At 39.6% G+C, this 20,279-nt stretch overlaps 2 protein-coding genes across 7 annotated transcripts in view; both read left to right on the top strand.

Moving 5' to 3' along the window:
* Window positions 1-10,543, top strand: part of FGD6 (FYVE, RhoGEF and PH domain containing 6) — a 111,223-nt gene extending 100,680 nt beyond the window's left edge. For both annotated transcript variants that reach the window (XM_042246620.2, XM_004006264.6), the window contains 3 exons: window positions 3,771-3,899; window positions 4,508-4,656; window positions 6,234-10,543. In XM_042246620.2, the coding sequence (XP_042102554.1) occupies window positions 3,771-3,899; window positions 4,508-4,656; window positions 6,234-6,270 (315 nt within the window). In that variant the 3' untranslated portion in view covers window positions 6,271-10,543. The remainder of the gene's footprint in view (window positions 1-3,770; window positions 3,900-4,507; window positions 4,657-6,233) is intronic.
* A 1,628-nt stretch (window positions 10,544-12,171) lies between these two features.
* Window positions 12,172-20,279, top strand: part of NR2C1 (nuclear receptor subfamily 2 group C member 1) — a 40,473-nt gene continuing 32,365 nt past the window's right edge. For all 5 annotated transcript variants that reach the window (XM_060412515.1, XM_060412513.1, XM_060412514.1 and 2 more), the window contains exon 1: window positions 12,172-12,425. The gene's annotated coding sequence lies outside the window, so the exon portion shown is untranslated. The remainder of the gene's footprint in view (window positions 12,426-20,279) is intronic.

The raw sequence follows: 20,279 nt of genomic DNA, 5'->3' as shown, positions 1-20,279 counted from the left end.
CTATTTTTAATTCTGACACGTGCTCCCCTCTTTAGTCAGAACTCCACAGAGTTTTTGGCTACAAAAACTCTTCATGGCCTATAGACTAGACTCAACCTAATTCCAGTCCACTTTTGTACATCTTTCTACCCAAGCACACAAACGGGCCTTCCACTTTCAAACCTCTGCTTTCTCCCCTGACTCCGCTGGTTCTCAGTGTCCTCCAGAGTGGCTGCAGCACCACCATGGAACTCACTAGGAATGCAGATTCTTGGGCCCAGCTGTGTGGAATCAGAAACTTGAACAAGCATTCTCAGTGATTCAGGTGTATGTCTGCCGAAGTTTGAAAACCATTCCTTTGTGCCTCTGTGGCCACACAGGAGAAATTCATTTTTCTAATTACGTTCTATACAAGTCAAAGTAGTCTCCTTGGAAACCTGTGATTTTTTGTCTTTTGTTTTAAACAGGGGTGAAATTCATGTAACATATAATTAACTGTTTAAAGATACACAATTCAGTGGTATTTGGTGTATTCACAGTGATGTGTAGCTGCTGAATTGCTCCAGTTTCAAAACTTTTTCATCACCGCCTAAGAACACCCCGTGTGTATTAGATAATCAGCCCCGCCCGCACCCGCACCCCCCACCTCCTGGCAGCCGTGAACCTGCTCGTGTCTTTTCTGGAGCTGTCATGGAAAAGGAGTCATGCAACATATGATCCTGGATGTTTGGCTTCTTTCACTTAGCACAGTGTTTTTGAGATTCAGCCAAGTTATAGCATGCATCAGCACTTTCTTTTGTGTGTCTGAATAGTACTCCTTTTTCGATATATACCACAACTTGGCCATTTATCTGTTGAGGGACACTTGGGTTGTTCCACCTTTTGGCTGTTGTGAATAACGCTGCTATAAACATTGATATACAGACTTCCATGTGCACTTACGCTTCCATTTGTCTTGGTTATATACCTAGGAGTGAAATTGGTTGATCATATAATAACCCTATGTTTAACTTTTTAAGGAATTGGAAAATTTTTTCTTATTCCATTGATGTTCAGTACATTTTTAGAAATTCATCTTTTAGAATTACATACATTCAAAACTTCAGTACGCTCAGTAATGGCAGACTGTGTCTCTTGAATCGATAACTTCACTTATTTTTTAAATGAATCATTAGAATGAAAATTTTGTGAATTAGGTGATTAAACTGGTTTAACACTAATTTTTCTTTTAAAAAGGTAATAGAGGACTATGTATGATTATTCAGTATTGTGATTAGTCTTATATGGCTATTAAATTAATTGTAAAATATTCCAAAAGAGCAATGTACAAAATATTTCAGGCAATGATAGCAACAGTTAACCTAAGTACTTACTATCAATAGTATCACAGTGTAACTGCATTTTAAGAGAAACCTCTTTTGAATGTAAATGTTGTAGTTTTCCTTTTTTTTAATTACTTGGTAGTCTTATATAAGATGTTATTTCTGTATACAGATTTACTTGCACTTAATAGACATTCTAATTTAACATTAGATATAAATTTTCCACTTGGGACTTTGCTGGGAGTCCAGTGGTTAAGACTCTGAGCTCCCAGTGCAGGGAGCAGGGGTTTGATCCCTGTCCAGGGAACTAAGATTCCTATAAGCTGCATGACCCCCTCCCCCCAAAAATAGAATTTCCTGTTTACTTATCTGTTGATATAATTTGTAGAAATCCAGAGTTATCTTAGAAACAAAGTTGAAGGTTTAAGAATTTTCCCTAATACCCCTAAATGAGAGCAATAAACAACATATACTGTCCCCAAAATGCCGGGGTCCAGCCCCGGTGGATCCAGGGTCATTCGAAGGTGGGGACGGAGTCAGCGTCTTTGGAAAAATACATATTTAATCACAGATATAGAGAGATTAGAAATGGATAGTGTAGTAGGAAGATCAGTGGAGAAAAGGAGGCTGAATAACTTGGATTACGTGAAATAGCATCCATGCTCCAGATGGGAATTCAGCCAGAAAAACGGGAGCAAGAAAGAAGCGACATGGGGGAATCAGTCTTTCCGGAAACTGATCCGATTTCTTTATTTTTGGGTTTGCTTATATACCTTTTGTTACACATAGGGATGAATACAGAGTCATGTGGGGGTCAGCAGTCCTGACCTTTGTCAAAATCAGGTGCTTCACATAAATGTATAAAAAAAAAGGTCTTAGGGATATTACATCATCTTCAGGCCATGAGTGAGACCTGCTTACATTTTATGATCCTTTCTTTCTGATAACCAAAAAAACTTATTTCTTCCAAGGGTGTTTTTTCTTAAACCAGGCACCACCCTCCAAATAAAGTTACATTCCTATAGGGTGAGGGTGTAGTGAGTTACAATCAAGAAAGGAATTTATTCAACCCAAGGTTAACATGATTAGTCTTAAAGGTTAATACTTATTTCTCCTATATGCTTAAAGGTTAATACTTATTTCTTCCTATATGCTAGTTATATTCATTATAAGGGTAGGGAACATGGAGATTTAGCAGCAAACATCAACCCAACAAATGAAAATCCTTTCACCAATGCTCCCCTTAAGATCTATTTAGTCTTAAGATATGATAAAGTTACATTCTTACACAGCAAGGACACAGTGATATATAAGTACAGTGATCTATTACAAAAGAGAAAATCCATTAACTCAAAAAGTCTAGTATTGCTAATATCAAAAACTACCATATTTCCTTTGCTATATTCCAAATACATTGATTAATATATTCCCAGGTACCTAAGAATATAGAGGCCTGGCGGCGATCATTGACTCAACAAGAAGAAAAAGTCCTATGCTAATTAAGACTCTCAAAATACTCCAAAACTCTCTGTGCTGTTTATGGTTGAGAGGTAGTAAACAATCATGTGCCTAGCAGTAAGGATAATCCTGTCACACAAGCTAGTCTGTCAGCAGAGAGGTTTGACCTGAGACATCCTTGTCCCACCCAGAGCAGGGAATTAGTAGCAATTATTGACACAATAAATGAAGAACCCTTCACCAAATAATTCCTAACCAACACACTATACTAATAATTTTAACTCCCCAAAATAATTTGCCTTTAGTAAGTCTAAAACATCTCGTGCCTCTCAGGTTGGGAGGCTGCAAGCAATTACATGTGGCCGGACAAACCTATACAGGTGGGCTAGATAACCTTCAGAGGAGTCCGTAAGCTGAAACACTCTTGTCACGCCCAAGAATTTTTATTGCCTAGGAGCTGCACGTTTACTCCTTCTCAGAGAGAAACGGTTATGGGGGAGAGCCCCCGTAAAGTCAGAGGTGTAGGTGAGAGCATAAAACAGACTCTGGTTTTGGGGTTAGATGCTCGGGAACAGGGGGTTTCCTGGGGCTTGATCACGCCTTTGCGTATGCCAAGCCTCCTTCCTCATGACCTTTGCCATGGGCGGAATTCCTCACGCTGGCCCCCGGCACCAAAACACAGCTTTAAAAAGGCATTTTTGTCATTTGAAGTTATTCATCTCCTGGCAACCCAGAAAACCTAGTGGAACCCACTAAGAAACCTATACATGCAAGCACAGGTAAACCAGGTAAAATTCTGGAATTGCTTTTAAAAGGAAGGATTTTATGCTCATGGTAATGGCAATATTCAATCTGTACAGCAGCAGATTTTGAATATAAGCAGTTTCATTCTTAAGCACGATATTATTATGGTTATTGCTTTCAGCATCAATGATCAAAAACAATTTTGTCTTTTTAAATTTTGATTTTGTCTAAAACCTATTAAACTGTGTATGGGGTTTGCTTATTTAGGTATCAGCAAACACAGAAGATTCCTCTATGAGTGGCTACTTGTACAGATCAAAGGGCAATAAAAAACCTTGGAAACACTTGTGGTTTGTCATAAAAAATAAAGTACTATATACATATGCTGCAAGTGAGGTAAGATCTGAAATGTAAACATGAATAATTTAGAGTCTTGTTTTATAGTGCCACCTAGAAATAATTAGTGTTTGCCTAATCTGTTTGTCTACGCTTTTGCTTTGCTTTGAGAGGGGGAAATATTACTGTTGTTTTTGACATGAACAGTGTCCTTGTTTTGTATCTAAAGATACTCAAAGATGTTAGGAATTTTCCGTAGTGTTAAAATGTTAAGTTTGGGGGATATCATGTGACTACTGACTACTTCACTAAAGGCAGAAGTTTGGTAAGACTGGGGTATGTCACCTTTCTGAGCTGTGTTTTTTGCATCCATAAAATGAAAGTAATGTACTTACTCACTTCCCATGGTTGTAGGGAAATAATGTGAAATCAGTGAATATGAACACATTGGAAACTGTCTACTGCAGTGTCTGTCTGATGGGTGGGGAGGGGGTGGCCCAATAAATATTGTTGAATAAATGAAAAGTGAATTTGTTGCTAGAATTACCATTGTTTTATGTATGTGTGTTTGTTTGAAATTAAATTAGAGCTTTTCAGATAAAAAGTTGCAGGTCTGAATTTTGTATCATTTTGAAAGTCTGTCTTCCTTTGTGTCTTTGTAAATTTAGGATGTGGCAGCTTTGGAGAGTCAGCCTTTACTAGGCTTCACAGTCGCCCAAGTCAAAGATGAGAATTCAGAGTCTAGAGTGTTTCAGTTACTGCACAAAAACATGCTATTTTATGTATTCAAAGCAGATGATGCTCACTCAGCTCAGAAGTAAGTAATTTAGCCTTTTTTTCATACATGAAATTTCAAATTGTTACTTTAAATGATTCATTTTAAAAATAACCTACTTCCATGCATGGGATCAATGAAGAATATATTTCAGAGATCCCATTTAGAAAGATTTAAAATGTTATTCAGACTCTTTAGAATTGTTTTAAAGATGGGCAAGAGTATCTGGAATATTTTCAGGAAGCAGAAAGGAAAAGAAAATAGGTAGTTCTGTCCAAAATATTTTGTGTACACATGACCTCTGAGGAAGCAGCATGAAGCTGCTTTGCTGCAAGGAAGGGAAGCGGAGGTATTTGACCTCTCCTCCAATGAGGTGAAGAATTTTATTTTGAAACATTCTGGGATTTTGGCAATCCAGTGAGTCAATCGTGCCATGGAACGGCAGGAGCTTAAACAGCTGCTTGCTAACTTACATCTTTGGGGAGAAGGTCAAACACATTAAGAGTCTCTTACGCTATTTCCAGTGACTGAGTAGAAGGAAATGTATATCATTTTAGATGGAAGTGGTTGAAATAGTCTCTTCAAAATTCCAAAAAGAATATTTATTTAGATGTCATGAGATTGCTTGACATAGAGAAGAGTATCTCTGTGAAACTGAGGTCCTCTGTGAACAAAACAATTCAGTTTACCTCCCTTTCACTAGATTTTTATTTTGGCCTCAAAATAAAAATATGCATTATTTTCACCAAGTGGTGCTCATGTTTTCTCACTAGGCTCTCAAAGTACACACAAATCTAAAAGAATGCTTTAAGTAAGGCTTGTCTTTTATTAAGGTAGTTACAACTAATGTATCAGAATTAAACATGTTCCCCCTCAATAATAATCAGATACTATATTACAAATACTCTATAAGCCTTTTTTTTCAGTCTGTATTAGGGTTTCCAACTATATATAGCTGTTAATCTAAATGATTACTTCTGGGTACTGAAGAATAATTTAAAATTATGACACGGCTATTTTTTCTTTAAAAAATAGTTATTTGGATAAAATAATAATTGCCTACAATTCTGTTTGATATTACATTTCTCATCATTTTTGTGTTCATGATTAGCTGTTGAACTTTTGAATATGTATCTTTTCCTTATATAGTTGACAAGATAGAAATCCCTTCAAGAGAGTTGAATGTAGTTGGATGAAAAGAATCAGCTTAGTTGTTATTTAGAATTAATACAGGCTAATTTATAAATTTCTCTTTGAGTTTATTAATATCACATGGGCTGCTGTATTTTCATATTACAGAATATTAAAATGTGTTAATTTTAAAGAAAACTTTTGACATTTAAAAAATCTTTTTATTTATTATGGTATAACTTATATGCCATTTGCATTTTAAATTGACCATTAAAAAGAATAAAAGATGCACTCTTCAGGCCAAATTTTGGTCCAAGTTACCAGATGAAAGGGTAGTTTCATACATACAGAATTCTCATTTGCTATAGAAAAGATCTTAAATATACTGTTAGGGTAATTGGATCCAAGAGAATAGCTGTGGTCTGTAGTATTGTCTTGCCATATGTTGGATGACTGCATTTTACAAGTCTAACGAATTTCTCTTACAGGTGGATAGAAGCATTTCAAGAAGGCACAATATTGTAGTTGTGTTGGTTTCATCTCGTGTGATTCCAAAACAGTGGAATTTCATCAGAATAAGTGCAGTAGAAACATTTTATATAACTGAACAATGCCAAGATGAATCCAACTAAAATCTTCATCAGAGAAATTATTTTATTAGGTATAAGGTAATTTTTAAAAAATGTTTGTTTTTCATGTATGTTATTTATTAAAATTTTATTGTTTACTTAACGGTCAGAGTTATTTGTGAGATTCACACTGTATTCTGAAGTACCTTTTCTTTAGAAACCAGAAAACTTATCTTAATACTGTATTAACTGTGACACAGTCCATCCTGTTTTCTCAGCGTGTTTTACAGTGTTACTTTGTAACATTCTCACCAGTGTAAGTCATGGTAAATAAAAAACACACATCAAGGAGTGAATTTCTATACAGTCTTTGGATTGGAAATTATGATTAAACAGCTGATGAGAAAAATGTATGTCTTTGAATCCATACATTTAGATGAATTTTTGTATCTTTTAATGGAAAAACACATGGCCAATTTCTACCTCAGTAACTGAAACAAAATTCCAGTAAATTGTCTAAAGTATTTCTACTGTTAAGTACCTCTTGTGCTATGAGATAATGTTATATCATCAAGGAATTACAGCAAAGGGATAGAATCTGAATTTTCATTTAACTCAACTGTGAGTAGGAAAAAGAATATTTCCATTTTCAGGGTAACACAAATAATTAACTCTATGGCCTTTACATTAAGTCTAATCTTTAAAATTAAAGAAAAAGAAAACTACCATTTCAACACAAACATAAATGTATTATTTCTTTAAAAAGCAAAATAGGGTGAGTATTATATTACATAATGTCCCTTGCTCTTCTAAGTGTTCTGAGCCCAAGGTAGTAGAGAGGTATTTGTATATAAAAAGAATGTTACATTTTCTATAATATTGTGATTTTTTAAATGAACTGGAATTACCATATCAAAAAGCACATATTCTAAGCCAGTATTAGAAATTGTATAGTAATCATTTTTAAAAGATTTTTAAATACCACTTTGTGTTATGTCCTTTCTAGTAATTAAAGTATATTTTTTTATATTTTCCTTTAAACAGCTGTCAGCATACCTCATTAGGAAGGACTTACATTCCTATTTTGGCTCACCTATTGTTTAACATATGAACTGCTTTATACGTAAAATTGATGAGCAGAAGTAAAATTAAATTAATACTATGATTAAAGTCATTCCTGATATTCATAAGATAAATTTATTGACTGAGCATAAATGAAATATAAAGTATCTTCAAAGGCAAGAAATTTTGAATAAAAGGCACAAGAAATTTCCCTTCTGCTGTTATGTAAAGAATTTCCTCATTCGTATTATCTCTGTGATTGCCAAGAGTTACCGAGCGCCTTCTGAAGCCCTTTGAGTGTTTGTTGCAGCACCAGGGTCTCTACATCTCGAGTTTGACTGCTGTCATTTTCTGGCTATTGCTTGCTGTGGAGTCATTTTAAACCCTCTTGCACCCTCACCTACAATCCTTGCATGTTAACTTCCAAGTCTTTCTGTTAGCTGTAGGTAAACTAACATTTCTTTGCATCTCATTAACTTTAGCCAAGATAGCATAAATAAGGCTTCCATGTTAAAATCCCTGCAGTTTTTAGTGTGTCCTTTTTAGAGACCAAGGTCATGCCTTATGAAGTGTTTCTTTTGGTTTCACAGGATCAGCATTTTGTAAAATAGGTTACTGGGGTTCCTCTCTCCTCCTCTTGAGCTTTCAACCTTCTGACTGCAAGGTTTGGTCTAATTAGAATCTGAAAATTATCAGCCAGTGGCTATTCTGTCTTTCTAAGAGTTGGCTGAATCAATAATTAAATATTTAAGAAACAGTGCACAGATTTCTAATAGTTCTAATTACATGTGAAGCGCATGTATGATTATGCTAGTGTTGGCTTAGCCCCATGGAGGGCTTTGAAAAATATAAAATATGGTGCCTTTTGAAGAAGCTATCAGATTAGCAGCCTCCCCCCGACCCCGATGTTTTAAATGTGGAATAGTATTACATTCCCTTTCTCCCTTATCAGTCCTTCATAGCTTCACTGAAGCTGATCAATTATTTAACCTTGCTCATTCAATGTCAAATGAGAAGCCTGATTATATATATTTTGTTATAAAGCTGTCGATACTTTTAAAACCACTCCTGAAGCTAACATTTTAGCAAAAAGAAAGATGTTGCATGCACACTATAAATGAGAAGAAAACATAAACAGTACTTAGATCCCAATAGTGCTTAGTGTATTTCCTACATTGATACATGGGCTTCCATCAAATCCTTTTCAAGTGTCTCCTTTTATTCATAAGGAGAAAGAAGAGTAGTTATAAAGTTAAGTCCAAAAGGATGCTTAAGAAACCTAGACAAGAGATGCCAGGTCAAACTAGGGGAAGGCCAGCCTTAGTATGTGTCTCTAGGCAGTGCTGCTCCCTTACCTGTGGCAGCTTTAAACATAGAGGACCCACCAGAGTCTAAGAAAATGAGAAAGTTTATCTTTGGTATTTCTAAACCTCTTCCCAACCTCTTTCCCCTTGTTCCCTAATGTACCCAGTATCCTGCTATTGTCTTTTCCCAAGATACATCTCCTTTTTAATAACTAAAAGCTTGATTGATAGTGTAGTAGCATTTCTTAAAATGAGATCATCAGAGCAAACTTTAATATAAAGCTGTAATGAACCAACCAAGTGAGGATAACTTTAAAGTATAGTTTTGTTGGCCAAAGGTGTATTTTATATTTGGATGGTAGACTATATCCAGAAATAGGGAAAGCCTACTATTTAGTAATTCAGTTAAAATGTAAATGTCATCACAGCATATCTTGATTTATGTCTTCGAGTGTGCTTTCATTGTACTTGGTTTTTTAAATTTGAGATCTGTTGTAGTCGGATGTCATCACAGCGGCTTCCAGAGAGGTAAATCCTATTTCCCTTAGGATACTGCACAGTCCTTGAAAACATACTGTTTTATTCCTGGTACATCAGTTTCTCACAAAATACCTACCTTGCATCTTTCAGGAGAAAATATTTGTTGAAGAAAGTAAGGACAGGATTCTTATTTCAAACTCAAAAGTCCCAGATGGCCCATATTATAACTCAGATCTTAGACCTGCTCTTCCCACCATCCTGCAAGGCCATATTAGCAAGTACCTGTTGGACATCTACATCTTAAGCATTTTAAGCTTTAAATGTCTAAAACTCAATTTCCTTTCATTCAGATCTGTATATTTTCTTCTACAATGGAGAAACACCATTCTTGGCTCCAGAATCTGCCTCCAGGTCTCACCAAGACCCTCTACAATTGCCCTCGTGTCCTTTCCACCTTCTTTGTCCTGTTATTGCATCCACCCTAGCTCAAGTCCTTGTTACCTCTTCCCAGTGATGGGCATAACTTTTCTTCTAATTCCAATGCCTTTGCATGGTCCCATTTAAACACTGCCAGACCCACCTTGTTAAGCATAGTTCCAATCTAGTTTCATTCCTGCCCTTTACAACCTTCACTGCCTTCCGAGTGGTTTGGCGTGAATACTTTTGCTCAGGTATCATGTGGCAGCTCACCCCGACCCTACCTTCCTCTGTTCACACCGTTTTGTCTTTTCTCATCCTCCCCCAACCCCATTTTTCTGCCTGTTTACCTAAGACTTCTCTAAACAGTTGATCCTAGCCTCTCCCCATTCCTGCAGATCAGATCTAGTCTCTCCTTCCTCTATGCTCCTGTAGCCTTTGGCTCTTAAACAGACTTTCTTATGGTGCTTATCACATTCTAGCCTTGAGAAGAGCAACTGTATCTTGTTTGTTTGCGATTCCTCCTCAGCACCTGGCAGAGTGCCTTGCATTCACTGGACACTGTTGTGAATTAAATTAATTCAAATGATCTCGTACTCTTTTTTGAATGCCTCTAAAACACAAATATTCTGGAGCCTATGCCATTTCTAATGTTATTTTCTAATGGGAATTTTCTAGTTGGATTTTTTTGTTAAGATGTTAAAGTCTCAATATCAAATTCCCCCGTTTTTGAGGGGGTGGTTAGGACCAATGGTGGCAACTTTCTTTTACATGAGTTCATCATAGCATGTTAAGAACCAATCTTGAAATACTATTTTTTCAAATGACATAAATTTACAGAAACACTTACTTTAAAAATGATGTTTGTATCTTATTGTCCATATAGAGATATAGATCCTTTATAAATAAAATATTAGCAGTGTAAATAATGTTATGTATTTATACAAAATAAATTTACTGAATCTACTTTCAGTGTGATGATGTCTTTTAAATCATTTTTTATAGTCATGCAGTTAGAGATGAACCACACTGATCTGTTTTCCTGAATCATAGTTAGGGGAAGCTCTTTTTCACCAACAAAACATATTCCCCGTTTGGATGGTTTCTACATCGAAATGCTACTGTGACCTAAGCAAATTAATTGGCCATAAAGGGGATGACCCCAAGCATCACTGTGGGTGTGCATATTGGGCACTGAGAATAGAGAAACGGTCTCAGATTTCCTTTCTCCATTGGACCTATAGGTAATATACTTTCTTAGCTTTCATCTTTGGGACAGATGTAAGGAGTGGATCCCAGTTTGGGTGGATGGAGTAGCTGTTGTTCAGCTGCTAAATCATGTCCAACTCTCTGGGATTGGATGGACTACAGCACGCTGGGCTCCCATCCTTCACTATCTCCCTGAGTTTGCTCAGTTCATGTCCATTGAGTCAATAATGCCATCCAACCATCTCATCCTCTGCTGGCCTTTCTCCTTTTGCCTTTAGTCTTTCCCAGCATCAGGGTCTGTTCCAAAGAATCGGCTCTTCACATCAAGTGGTCAAAGAACTGCAGCTTCAGCTTTAGCATCAGTCCCTCCAATGAACATTTCAGGGTTGATTTCCTTTAGGACTCGACTTCAAGGATGGATGGAGGAGGGGTGATTTAAAACCACTAATTACACAACAAATGATACTAGAAGGAAGAGGGTGACTTCTAGAGAATTCGACATAAAGAGTGTTTTCACTTGTTAGGGGTTGTTGCATGCCCCTTTTGTTGCCCAGATGCCTAGTTCCAGGGGGAAATGACAGAGGAGATTTTCTCCTTATCAGTGCACCTTGTTTTTCCTGACTTGGGTTTCTGGCCTGAATGCGTGACTGCTTTTCTAGGGCAAATCAAAACTAAGACATTAAAAAATAAATAAGACCTTTTGAGGACCCCTGCAAGACCAAACCACACAGCACTCTGCAAACATGGCGGCTCTTGCTACCACATCTTGGTGCTTCAGGGGCCACTATCAGAATGGGATGTTCTGTCAACACTTTATTTCACAAATCTGTATTTACCATTAGGCACTGTCCCATAAGCTTGGGAATACACCAGTGAACAAAACAGACTAAAGCCAGTCTTCTGAAAGTTTTCATTCTATGTGATTCTACTCTGGCTCCATTTAGCTACTATGTTATTTACTCACAAAAGTTGATCAGTAAAACTTAGCCTTACTCAACAGGGCTATACTCCAGCTTATTTAAGGGAATTTGAAATATTTTATTGGGATCTATCCAGTTTTGTTAAGTGTTCTAATAAACCATTTAGTCTAAGGCAAGAGCCTGTGACAAAGCCCAGTTTCCCACAAATTAGAGACCGAACTGTCTAAAACTGATTAGGTCATCTATCTTGGCTCCAATCTGAACAGTCTCAAAATTTCCTTTAAGGATCGCCTTTTGCAAACAGGATGCTAAGCGCACGTGTCTTCTCCAAGTCCCAGATAAGGGAAGCGCAGCTATGCCGGAGCAGTCTCCCTCCTACGCGATAGGGGGCAGTCGACTTCCAGAGACTGGGTTCTCTCAACCCTCCACCCGGGGAACGTCACGACCGCCTCTCGCCGCCTCTCCACTCCACTGGTGCGCAGGCGCGGACGGGAGCGCGCACCGAGCCGCTGAGGGAGGGGGTCAGGAACTCTGACCCCCCCCCGCCCCCAAATACACAAACCCAGAAAGCTCCGTCTCCACTTTTTTAACCCTCCCCGCTCCAGCTTTTTCCAGTCTGTTTGCCTGGAGGCCCCCTACCCCATCCCGTCCCAGCAGCCGCCGCACAGGGCTGCCCGGTTTACGCCCAGCGTAGGACGCCACTCGGCAGAGAAGCGCCGGTAAGAAGGGACGGGTGAGGAGAAAAGCGGCCGCAGCGGCGCCCGGGAGGAAGGCGGGGGGCCCTGGGAAGGTCCCTTCCTCCCAACTGCCAACGGGCGCGCCCCCAGGCCCCTCAGCAGCCTGAGGCTTCGGCCGGCAGAACCCGCTCTTCGGCATCCGCGGCGCGCTACTCGGGGCGGGCTGGGAGAGCGGCCGGAGCAGCGGGGCCGAGTGCGCGGGGCTCCGAGAAAGGCCGAGGCGGGAGCCGGAGCCGGGAGCGGTGTCCAGAGCCCGGAGCGGGGCCGTGTCGGTGGGCTCACGAGGGAGTCGGCGAGCGGCTCGGCGCGCACGGCAGCTTCTCCCGCGGCACCTCTGACCTTTCACCTACAGGGAACGCTTCCGTCTTGGCGCGGGCGCCGCTTCCCCAGCCTCCGGGAGCCGCGCTCTGCCGCCGGGCCCGGGGTCGGAGTGGGCTCTAGCGCCTGCGGAACGTGGGAGAGGCCGGCCTGGCGGCGAGCCGAGGCCCGGATCCCTTTTACCACGAGCCTCTGACTTGTTTCTGTGTTTTTACTGGATCGACGGAATGACGCTCTCTACTTCACAGCCGATGGCGCGGGAGCGGCCGCTGCCTTTGGATCTCTCTCTTTAGAGAAAGAAAAGGCAACGGCCGAATGTCCTCACTGCAGTGCGCGTCCAAGCTTCCTGCATCTCTTTTGTTAAGAAAGTCTGCTTCCAGCTCTTGCAGATACCGTTTTATGAATGGCAAATGTTGCCAGGTTGTTTTGTAACCTTCGCTATATAGGTCAACTGTTAAAAAATAATTGCTGGAAAGGAAAAACAAAGAGGCTTGAAATTAAGGCCTTTAGGGTTTTTGTGCCTCGGAACTTAATGGACCTTCGACTTTGAGGGTTTTAGAACAATGCCTGCTGTGTGGTTGGTTTTAGATTTTAATTGTATGTCAGTTGGGTAGATGTACAATAAAGAAGGTATTTGTGTTTATTTTTAAAATGGATCGCAGAAAATGTAATTTCATCATTCTTTGTAGGAGCATTTCAGCTTTTTTAAAGGAGATCAAAGGCAGAAAACATTCCCAAAATATGTACTCTTTGTGTGTGCTACACAATATAATTCCTACTATTGTTGGAGAGAAGAAAGGAAAGAAATCGTATATAAGAAAGGATTAATAGTTTATATAATCATGTACCTTTTTTGAGTCATAGAACCCTCTGCAACCTTTTTAAATCTTTTATGAAAGCCATAGACTGTCTCTAGAAAAATGCACCCTTGCATAAAATTTTGTAAGTAAATAGAAGTTTCACAACTGAGTTTTAAAGATGGGAGAATTTAAATGAGGGAGGAGGAGCTTGGAGTTGTACATTGGGGAATAAAGAACATTCCAGTTTGTCCTGAAGGAGTCCCCTCTGGGACTGGTGAGATGAAATAGGAAGATGGGGAAGTCAAACTATAAAGGAATGCTCCTTTGTGTCTGCAGTGGCAGGCGTGTTTATAAGGACTTAGTAAATACTGAAAAACTACCAGGAGAAGGACTGAAACTTTATTCTTTGACCGTTAAAGAGGCACTGATACTTATGAAACAGGAGAATAAGGATGTGTTTCAGTTCTGTAAGCATCCTGAGATTTTGCTGTTGGTCAGAAGAGCTGACACAGATGATTCTTGCCTTCTAGGGGTTTTTCATAGACGCAAAGTTGAATATATTAAATATTCATCCAGGAAAGTTATTTCTGCCAGTTGCTGAAATTATACTGAAAGGATTCTTAACCTGAAGACCTTGGGCTGGCCATAGGAGAGTTTACGAACTCCTTGAAATTCAGCATAGCATATATCATCAGTTGTAGAGTGAATGAATGTGAACCTGTTTTCTTGTGAGGGAAGCCTTAACTTCTATCAGATTTTCTTTTATTTTTTATTTTTGGTTGCGCTGGGACTTTGTTGCTGCACCTTGCTTTTTCTAGTCGCAGTGCCCAGGCTTCTCACTGAAGTGTTTTCTTGTTGCGGAGTGTGGGCTGTAGTGTGAGCTCAGTAGTTGCAGCACACGAACTCAGTAGTTGTAGTTAATGGACTTAGTTACTTCATGATGTGTGGAATAGTCCCAGACCAGGAATCAAATCCATGTTCCCTGCATTAGCAGGTGGATTCCTATCCACTGTACCACCAGGGAAGTCCCAGATTTTCAAATCTATGTTTGACCCACCCTACCAGGAAAAAAAAAAATTGTTTTGCATCATATTTTCAAGCATTTTTTGACTGCTACACAAAAAAAAGGTTTTCCATCATGACTTAACACAGATTAAACTGAAATAAGTCCTTACCCTCACTATACTTGATGCAGCATTTTCTATTCTAATTTCTTTCTTTTTTAAAAGAAGAAAATTTTGACCTACTATATTTCCCCATCCACAAGTGGCTCACAGCAAGGAGTTTGCAAAATACTACTTTGTAACAAGAGCCTACAGTTGGTTGATGGGAGTAGGGCTGGTGGAGAAAGAAAATGGACTGTTCATGATGTACTCAAAGAGCACAGACTTAAAATTGTGAACCTGAATGGAAGGAGGATGACACCACTGTTGTTGTTCAGTAAATAAATCATTTCTGACTCTTGCAACCCCATGGACTGCAGCATGCCAGGCTTCCCTGTCCTTCACTATATCCTGGTGTTTAGATTTATCTCCATTGATTCATTGGTGGTATCTAACCATCTCATCCTTTGCTCTACCCTCTTCTCCTTTTGCCTTCAGTCTTTCCCAGCATCAGGGTATTTTCCAGTGAGTCGGCTCCTCGCATCAGGTGGCCAAAGTGTTGCAGCTTCAGCATCAGTCTTTCAGGTGAATATTCAGGGTTGATGTCCTTTAGGATTGACTGATTTGATCTTGCTGTCCAAGGGACTCTCAAGAGTCTTCTCCAGCAGCACTTTGGAAAGCATCAATTCTTTGATGCTCTGCTTTCTTTTGGTCCAACTATCACATCTGCCCATGACTACTGGAAAAACCATAGCTTTCATGGATCACAGCCTTGTCATGGTGAAAGGGCTTGCTTGCATAACTCAATAAAGCTATGAACCGTGCCATGAAGGGCCACCCAAGACAAATGGGACATAGTGGAGAGTTCTGACGAAACATGGTCCACTGGAGGAGGGAATGACAAACCACTGCAGTATTCTTGCTATGAGAGCCCCATGAACAAATTCAAATGGCATCACTGAGGGTATATTTTTTCCTGTGGGGAAGATACATAGACATGAGATTGAGGTAAATGTGAAAAAAGAAGAATCAGAGGCAAAAATCTAAGACTGTATGTCTTCTGTATCTTAATTAGCTCTAGAGTAGTAAAGGCAGCATCCTCCTGTTTTTTTGCTTTGTCCCTGAGGTTGGTAAAAACGTTTATCCTTCAGTGCCTGTTTCAAATGTCTCTTCTGTAAGATTTTCCCCAGACCCTCCGACTCCGGTGTGATGGTTCTCCTGACCTGTTGCTCATTTATTGAGCACTTTGTTATTCAGCTGTCAGGGAAAACATTTTACCTGTAAGAGACCATTGTACACCGATACATATGTGTGTGTGTGTGTGTGTGTGTGTGTGTGTGTGTGTGTGTGTGTGTGTGTGTGTATAGATGTTGATATATTGGCAAATAGATGGGTGAAAAGTGGAAACAGTGTCAAATTTTTTTTCTCGGGTTCCAGAATCACTGAAGATGGTGACTACACCCACAAAATTAAAAGATGCTTGCTCCTTGGAAGAAAAGCCATGGCAAACGTAGACGGCATATTAAAGAGCAGAGATATCACTTTGCCGACAGAGGTCCATTTGGTCAAAGCTATGGTTTTTCCGGTAGTCATTGGTGCCAATGTGAGAGTTGGACCACAAAGAAATCTGAGTGCCGAAGAACTGATACTTTTGAATTGTGGTGCTGGAGAAGACTCTTGAGAGTCCCTTGGACGGCAAGGTGATGAAACCAGTCAGTCCTAAAGGAAATCAACCCTGAATGTTCTCTGGCAGGACGAAAGCAAAAGCTCCAGTACTTCAACCACCTGATGCGAAAAGACAACCTATTGGAAACGACCCTGATACTAGGAAAGACTGAGGGCGGGAGGAGAAGGGAGTGACAGAGGATGAGATGGTTAGATGGCATCACTGACTCAATGGACATGAGTTTGACCAAACTCCAAGACAGTGAAGGACAGGGAAGCCTGGCATGCTGTAGACCATGGGGTCGCAAGGAGCTGGACATGACTTAGCAACTGAACAACAGCATACATTGACAAAGATATTTTCACAAACTCAATTTTTACAAGAATATTTTGAGATAGGTTTTACTGAATCCATTTCATTTATAAACAAACAGCCTTAAGTGACTGACATGTAGTTAAACATTTAGTAAATAGTAAAAATGGGGTTGAAAGTCTGATTTATTGACGTGACTCTATGGCACACTCAGTTCAGTTCAGTTCAGTCGCTCAGTCATGTCCGACTCTTTGTGACCCCATGAACTGCAGCACGCCAGGCCTCCCTGTTCATCCCCATCTCCCGGAGTTCATTCAGACTCACGTCCATCAAGTCTGTGATGCCATCCAGCCATCTCATCCTCTGTCGTCCCCTTCTCCTGCCCCCAATCCCTCCCAGCATCAGAGTCTTTTCCAATGAGTCAACTCTTCTCATGAGGTGGCCAAAGTACTGGAGTTTCAGCTTTAGCATCATTCCTTTCAAAGAAATCCCAGGGTTGATCTCCTTCAGAATGGACTGGTTGGATCTCCTTGCAGTCCAAGGGACTCTCAAGAGTCTTCTCCAACACCGCAGTTCAAAAGCATCAATTCTTCGGTGCTCAGCCTTTTTCACAGTCCAACTCTCGCATCCATACGTGACCACAGTAAAAACCATAGCCTTGACTAGATGGACCTTAGTCGGCAAAGTAATGTCTCTGCTTTTGAATATACTAACTAGGTTGGTCATAACTTTTCTTCCAAGGAGTAAGCGTCTTTTAATTTCATGGCTGCAATCACCATCTGCAGTGATTCTGGAGCCCAAAAAAATAGTCTGACACTGTTTCCGCTGTTTCCCTATCTATTTCCCATGAAGTGATGGCACCGGATGCCATGATCTTCGTTTTCTGAACGTTGAGCTTTAAGCCAACTTTTTCGCTCTCCTCTTTCACTTTCATCAAGAGGCTTTTTAGCTCTTCTTCACTTTCTGCCATAAGGGTGGTGTCATCCGCATATCTGAGGTTATTATCATAAACCCCCTCCGATATTTCTCTGTTTTTCTCTTTATCACTACTTCCTAGTTTACTTTGTAGCCTTTGCTGCTGCTGCTGCTAAGTCGCTTCAGTCGTGTCTGACTCTGTGCGACCCCATAGACGGCAGCCCACCAGGCTCCCCTGTCCCTGGGATTCTCCAGGTAAGAACACTGGAGTGGGTTGCCATTTCTTTCTCCAGTGCATGAAAGTGAAAAGTGCAAGTGAAGTCGCTCAGTCGTGTCCTATTCTTCGTGACCCCATGGACTGCAGCCTACCAGGCTCCTCTATCCACGGGATTTTCCAGGCAAGAGTACTGGAGTGAGGTGCCATCACCTTCTCCATTCGTAGCATTTAGTACATGGTAATTTTAAAAATCTGTTTCCTTATTAAAATATAAGCTCCATGCAGCAGAGATTGTCTCTGTCTTAGTCACTGTGAAGTCTAGTAGTCACACAGTGCCTGATAAGTATCTTTCAGTAAATATTGATGCTTTCTGAGTTCAAATACAAATACCAGGCAGTGTTAAACACTACAGGTTCATTGGAAAAAAATTAGTCCATAGGAAAACTACGAGTTCTTTTACTTTAGAAGTTTTTTTATCATCTACACAGATAAACCCAGGTGCTTTAGAAGATAAATAGGCACAAAATACAGTGGATTATAAATGAAGGAATGTTTACTTTTCTAATTACCCATTAGTAGATACCCATTCAAAAAGCAGAAAATAAGTGGCCTGTAAATCTCCACTTAGAGAAGTCATCATTAATATTTGAGAATGTTTGTATATTTTATTTATTGTCTTTTTCTCCTACTATTCAGTCCATGGATTATCCAGGCCAAAATACTGGAGTGGGTAGCCTTTCCATTCTCCCAGGGGATCTTCCCAACCCTGGGATCAAACCCAGGTCTCCCACATTGCAGGCAGGTTCTTTACCAGCTAAGCCACAAGAGAAGCCCAAGAATACTGGAGTGAGTATAGCCTATCCCTTCTCCAGTGGATCGTCCCAACCCAGGAATCAAATCCAGGTCTCCTTCATTACAGGCAAATTCTTTCCCAACTGAGCTATCAGGGAAGCCCTTGTTTTAATACTCCCTGACATTTAGAAAGATATATCCCTAACATTTGGAAAACTTCCTGGCTCATAGTAAACACTCAACAATTATTGTTGAATGGAAGAATATTGCATGAATTATTGGATCAATGAGTAGGAAAAGTTTTAAGGCTTTGATAAACATTCGCAAATTTCTGGGAAGGTTGTTTCAGTTTAGACTTACATCAACAATATGTAAAGAATCCTTTTTTTCCTCAGTTTTTTTGAGTTAAGTTTAGTCTTGGAAAACAAACACATGTTGATCTAGTGATTCCATGGCAGTTGTGGTAGAGAGAGAAGCCATTAGCAGAGACATGGCAATATGAAGCAACATGGTAATAAATTCAAACAATTACAAGTAGTACATATGGCTAAAATAGAAGGTTTAACCATTGGCACCTCACATCCTGTAATTAAAGGGAAGGCTTTGAAGAACATTAAGAGCTAAAATAATGTTAAGTATATACATTAGAGCAGTCTGGCACCACAGTATTAAGGTATTAATAGCAAGTGGGTGAATGTTATTGGACCTAGAGGGCAAGAAACTGGGAGAACGGCAGGAACAGGACAACAGTCTGTCAGTCTTCAATAAGTAATGTAATTGAAAGAGAAGTGAATGAATGACATTAAAAACTGGTATAACTCACTTAAGTAAGTCTCAAAGGAAGAGTTTTTCATGTAGGAAAAGTAAGCGGCCTTGTTCAAAAGACTGCATTCACAGTGTCCTTGAGATCTACATAGAGCGCATAGTGGGACTAGAGATGCAGTTACCCACAAGAGCTCTGTACAGGACTCTCTTGTCTGGTGGCATGAACCCACATGAATTGCATAGGAGGCAACAAAGATTTCTGAGAATTCACGCCAGCAGAAATGTCTGCCAGCATGAACTGAAGGGGACATAAATGGGATGAAATGAATGAAGGCTATTGGAATTCTGGAACTCTGGAATACTGGGTGGATCAATAGGGCTGTTCTGTTTTGAACATGTTACCTTTCCCCAAAAAAGGAAGAATGACACCCTGTCCCCCCGACCCCCCGCCAAAATGGAGCAGAGTTTGGGAGGATTCGTGTTCCATCATGGACCTAGATCACACAGGCTTTGCCAGTAACCGTCTCCTTGGTTGGGTTTCAGAGAGGTTGAGGACACTTAACTGGCACTACTTTTCAAGTGGGAGATAGTTGAGTGATTAAATACTATATATTGCTTTTAGAACAAGTAATTGAAACATTTAAGGTTTTAAAAGTGATTGAAAGACAAGTAATTAAAACAGTTTGGTGATTAATATTATAATTATAGAATATTAGTCAATTTATAATGGTATATGATAAAGTCAAATGATTTTTGTATTCTTGACTACCTGATATAGAGAAAAAACAAATGTCAAAGTCAATCTGTTAATCTTACTGACTCTCAAATCTCTTTGAAGAGTTTTATGTTAAAATTCAAATTAAACTTACCACGTAAGAACAATCACAAAATTATGGAGAAATCTTCTAGTCTTCTGAATGAATATTTTGTCAGCTTTTACAGTATACT

This window comes from Ovis aries, chromosome 3 (genome assembly GCF_016772045.2).
Source record: "Ovis aries strain OAR_USU_Benz2616 breed Rambouillet chromosome 3, ARS-UI_Ramb_v3.0, whole genome shotgun sequence".
Taxonomy (NCBI): Eukaryota; Metazoa; Chordata; class Mammalia; order Artiodactyla; family Bovidae; genus Ovis; species Ovis aries.
Note: the sequence above shows the minus strand (reverse complement) of the source record. Positions and strands in the feature narration are given on the sequence as shown.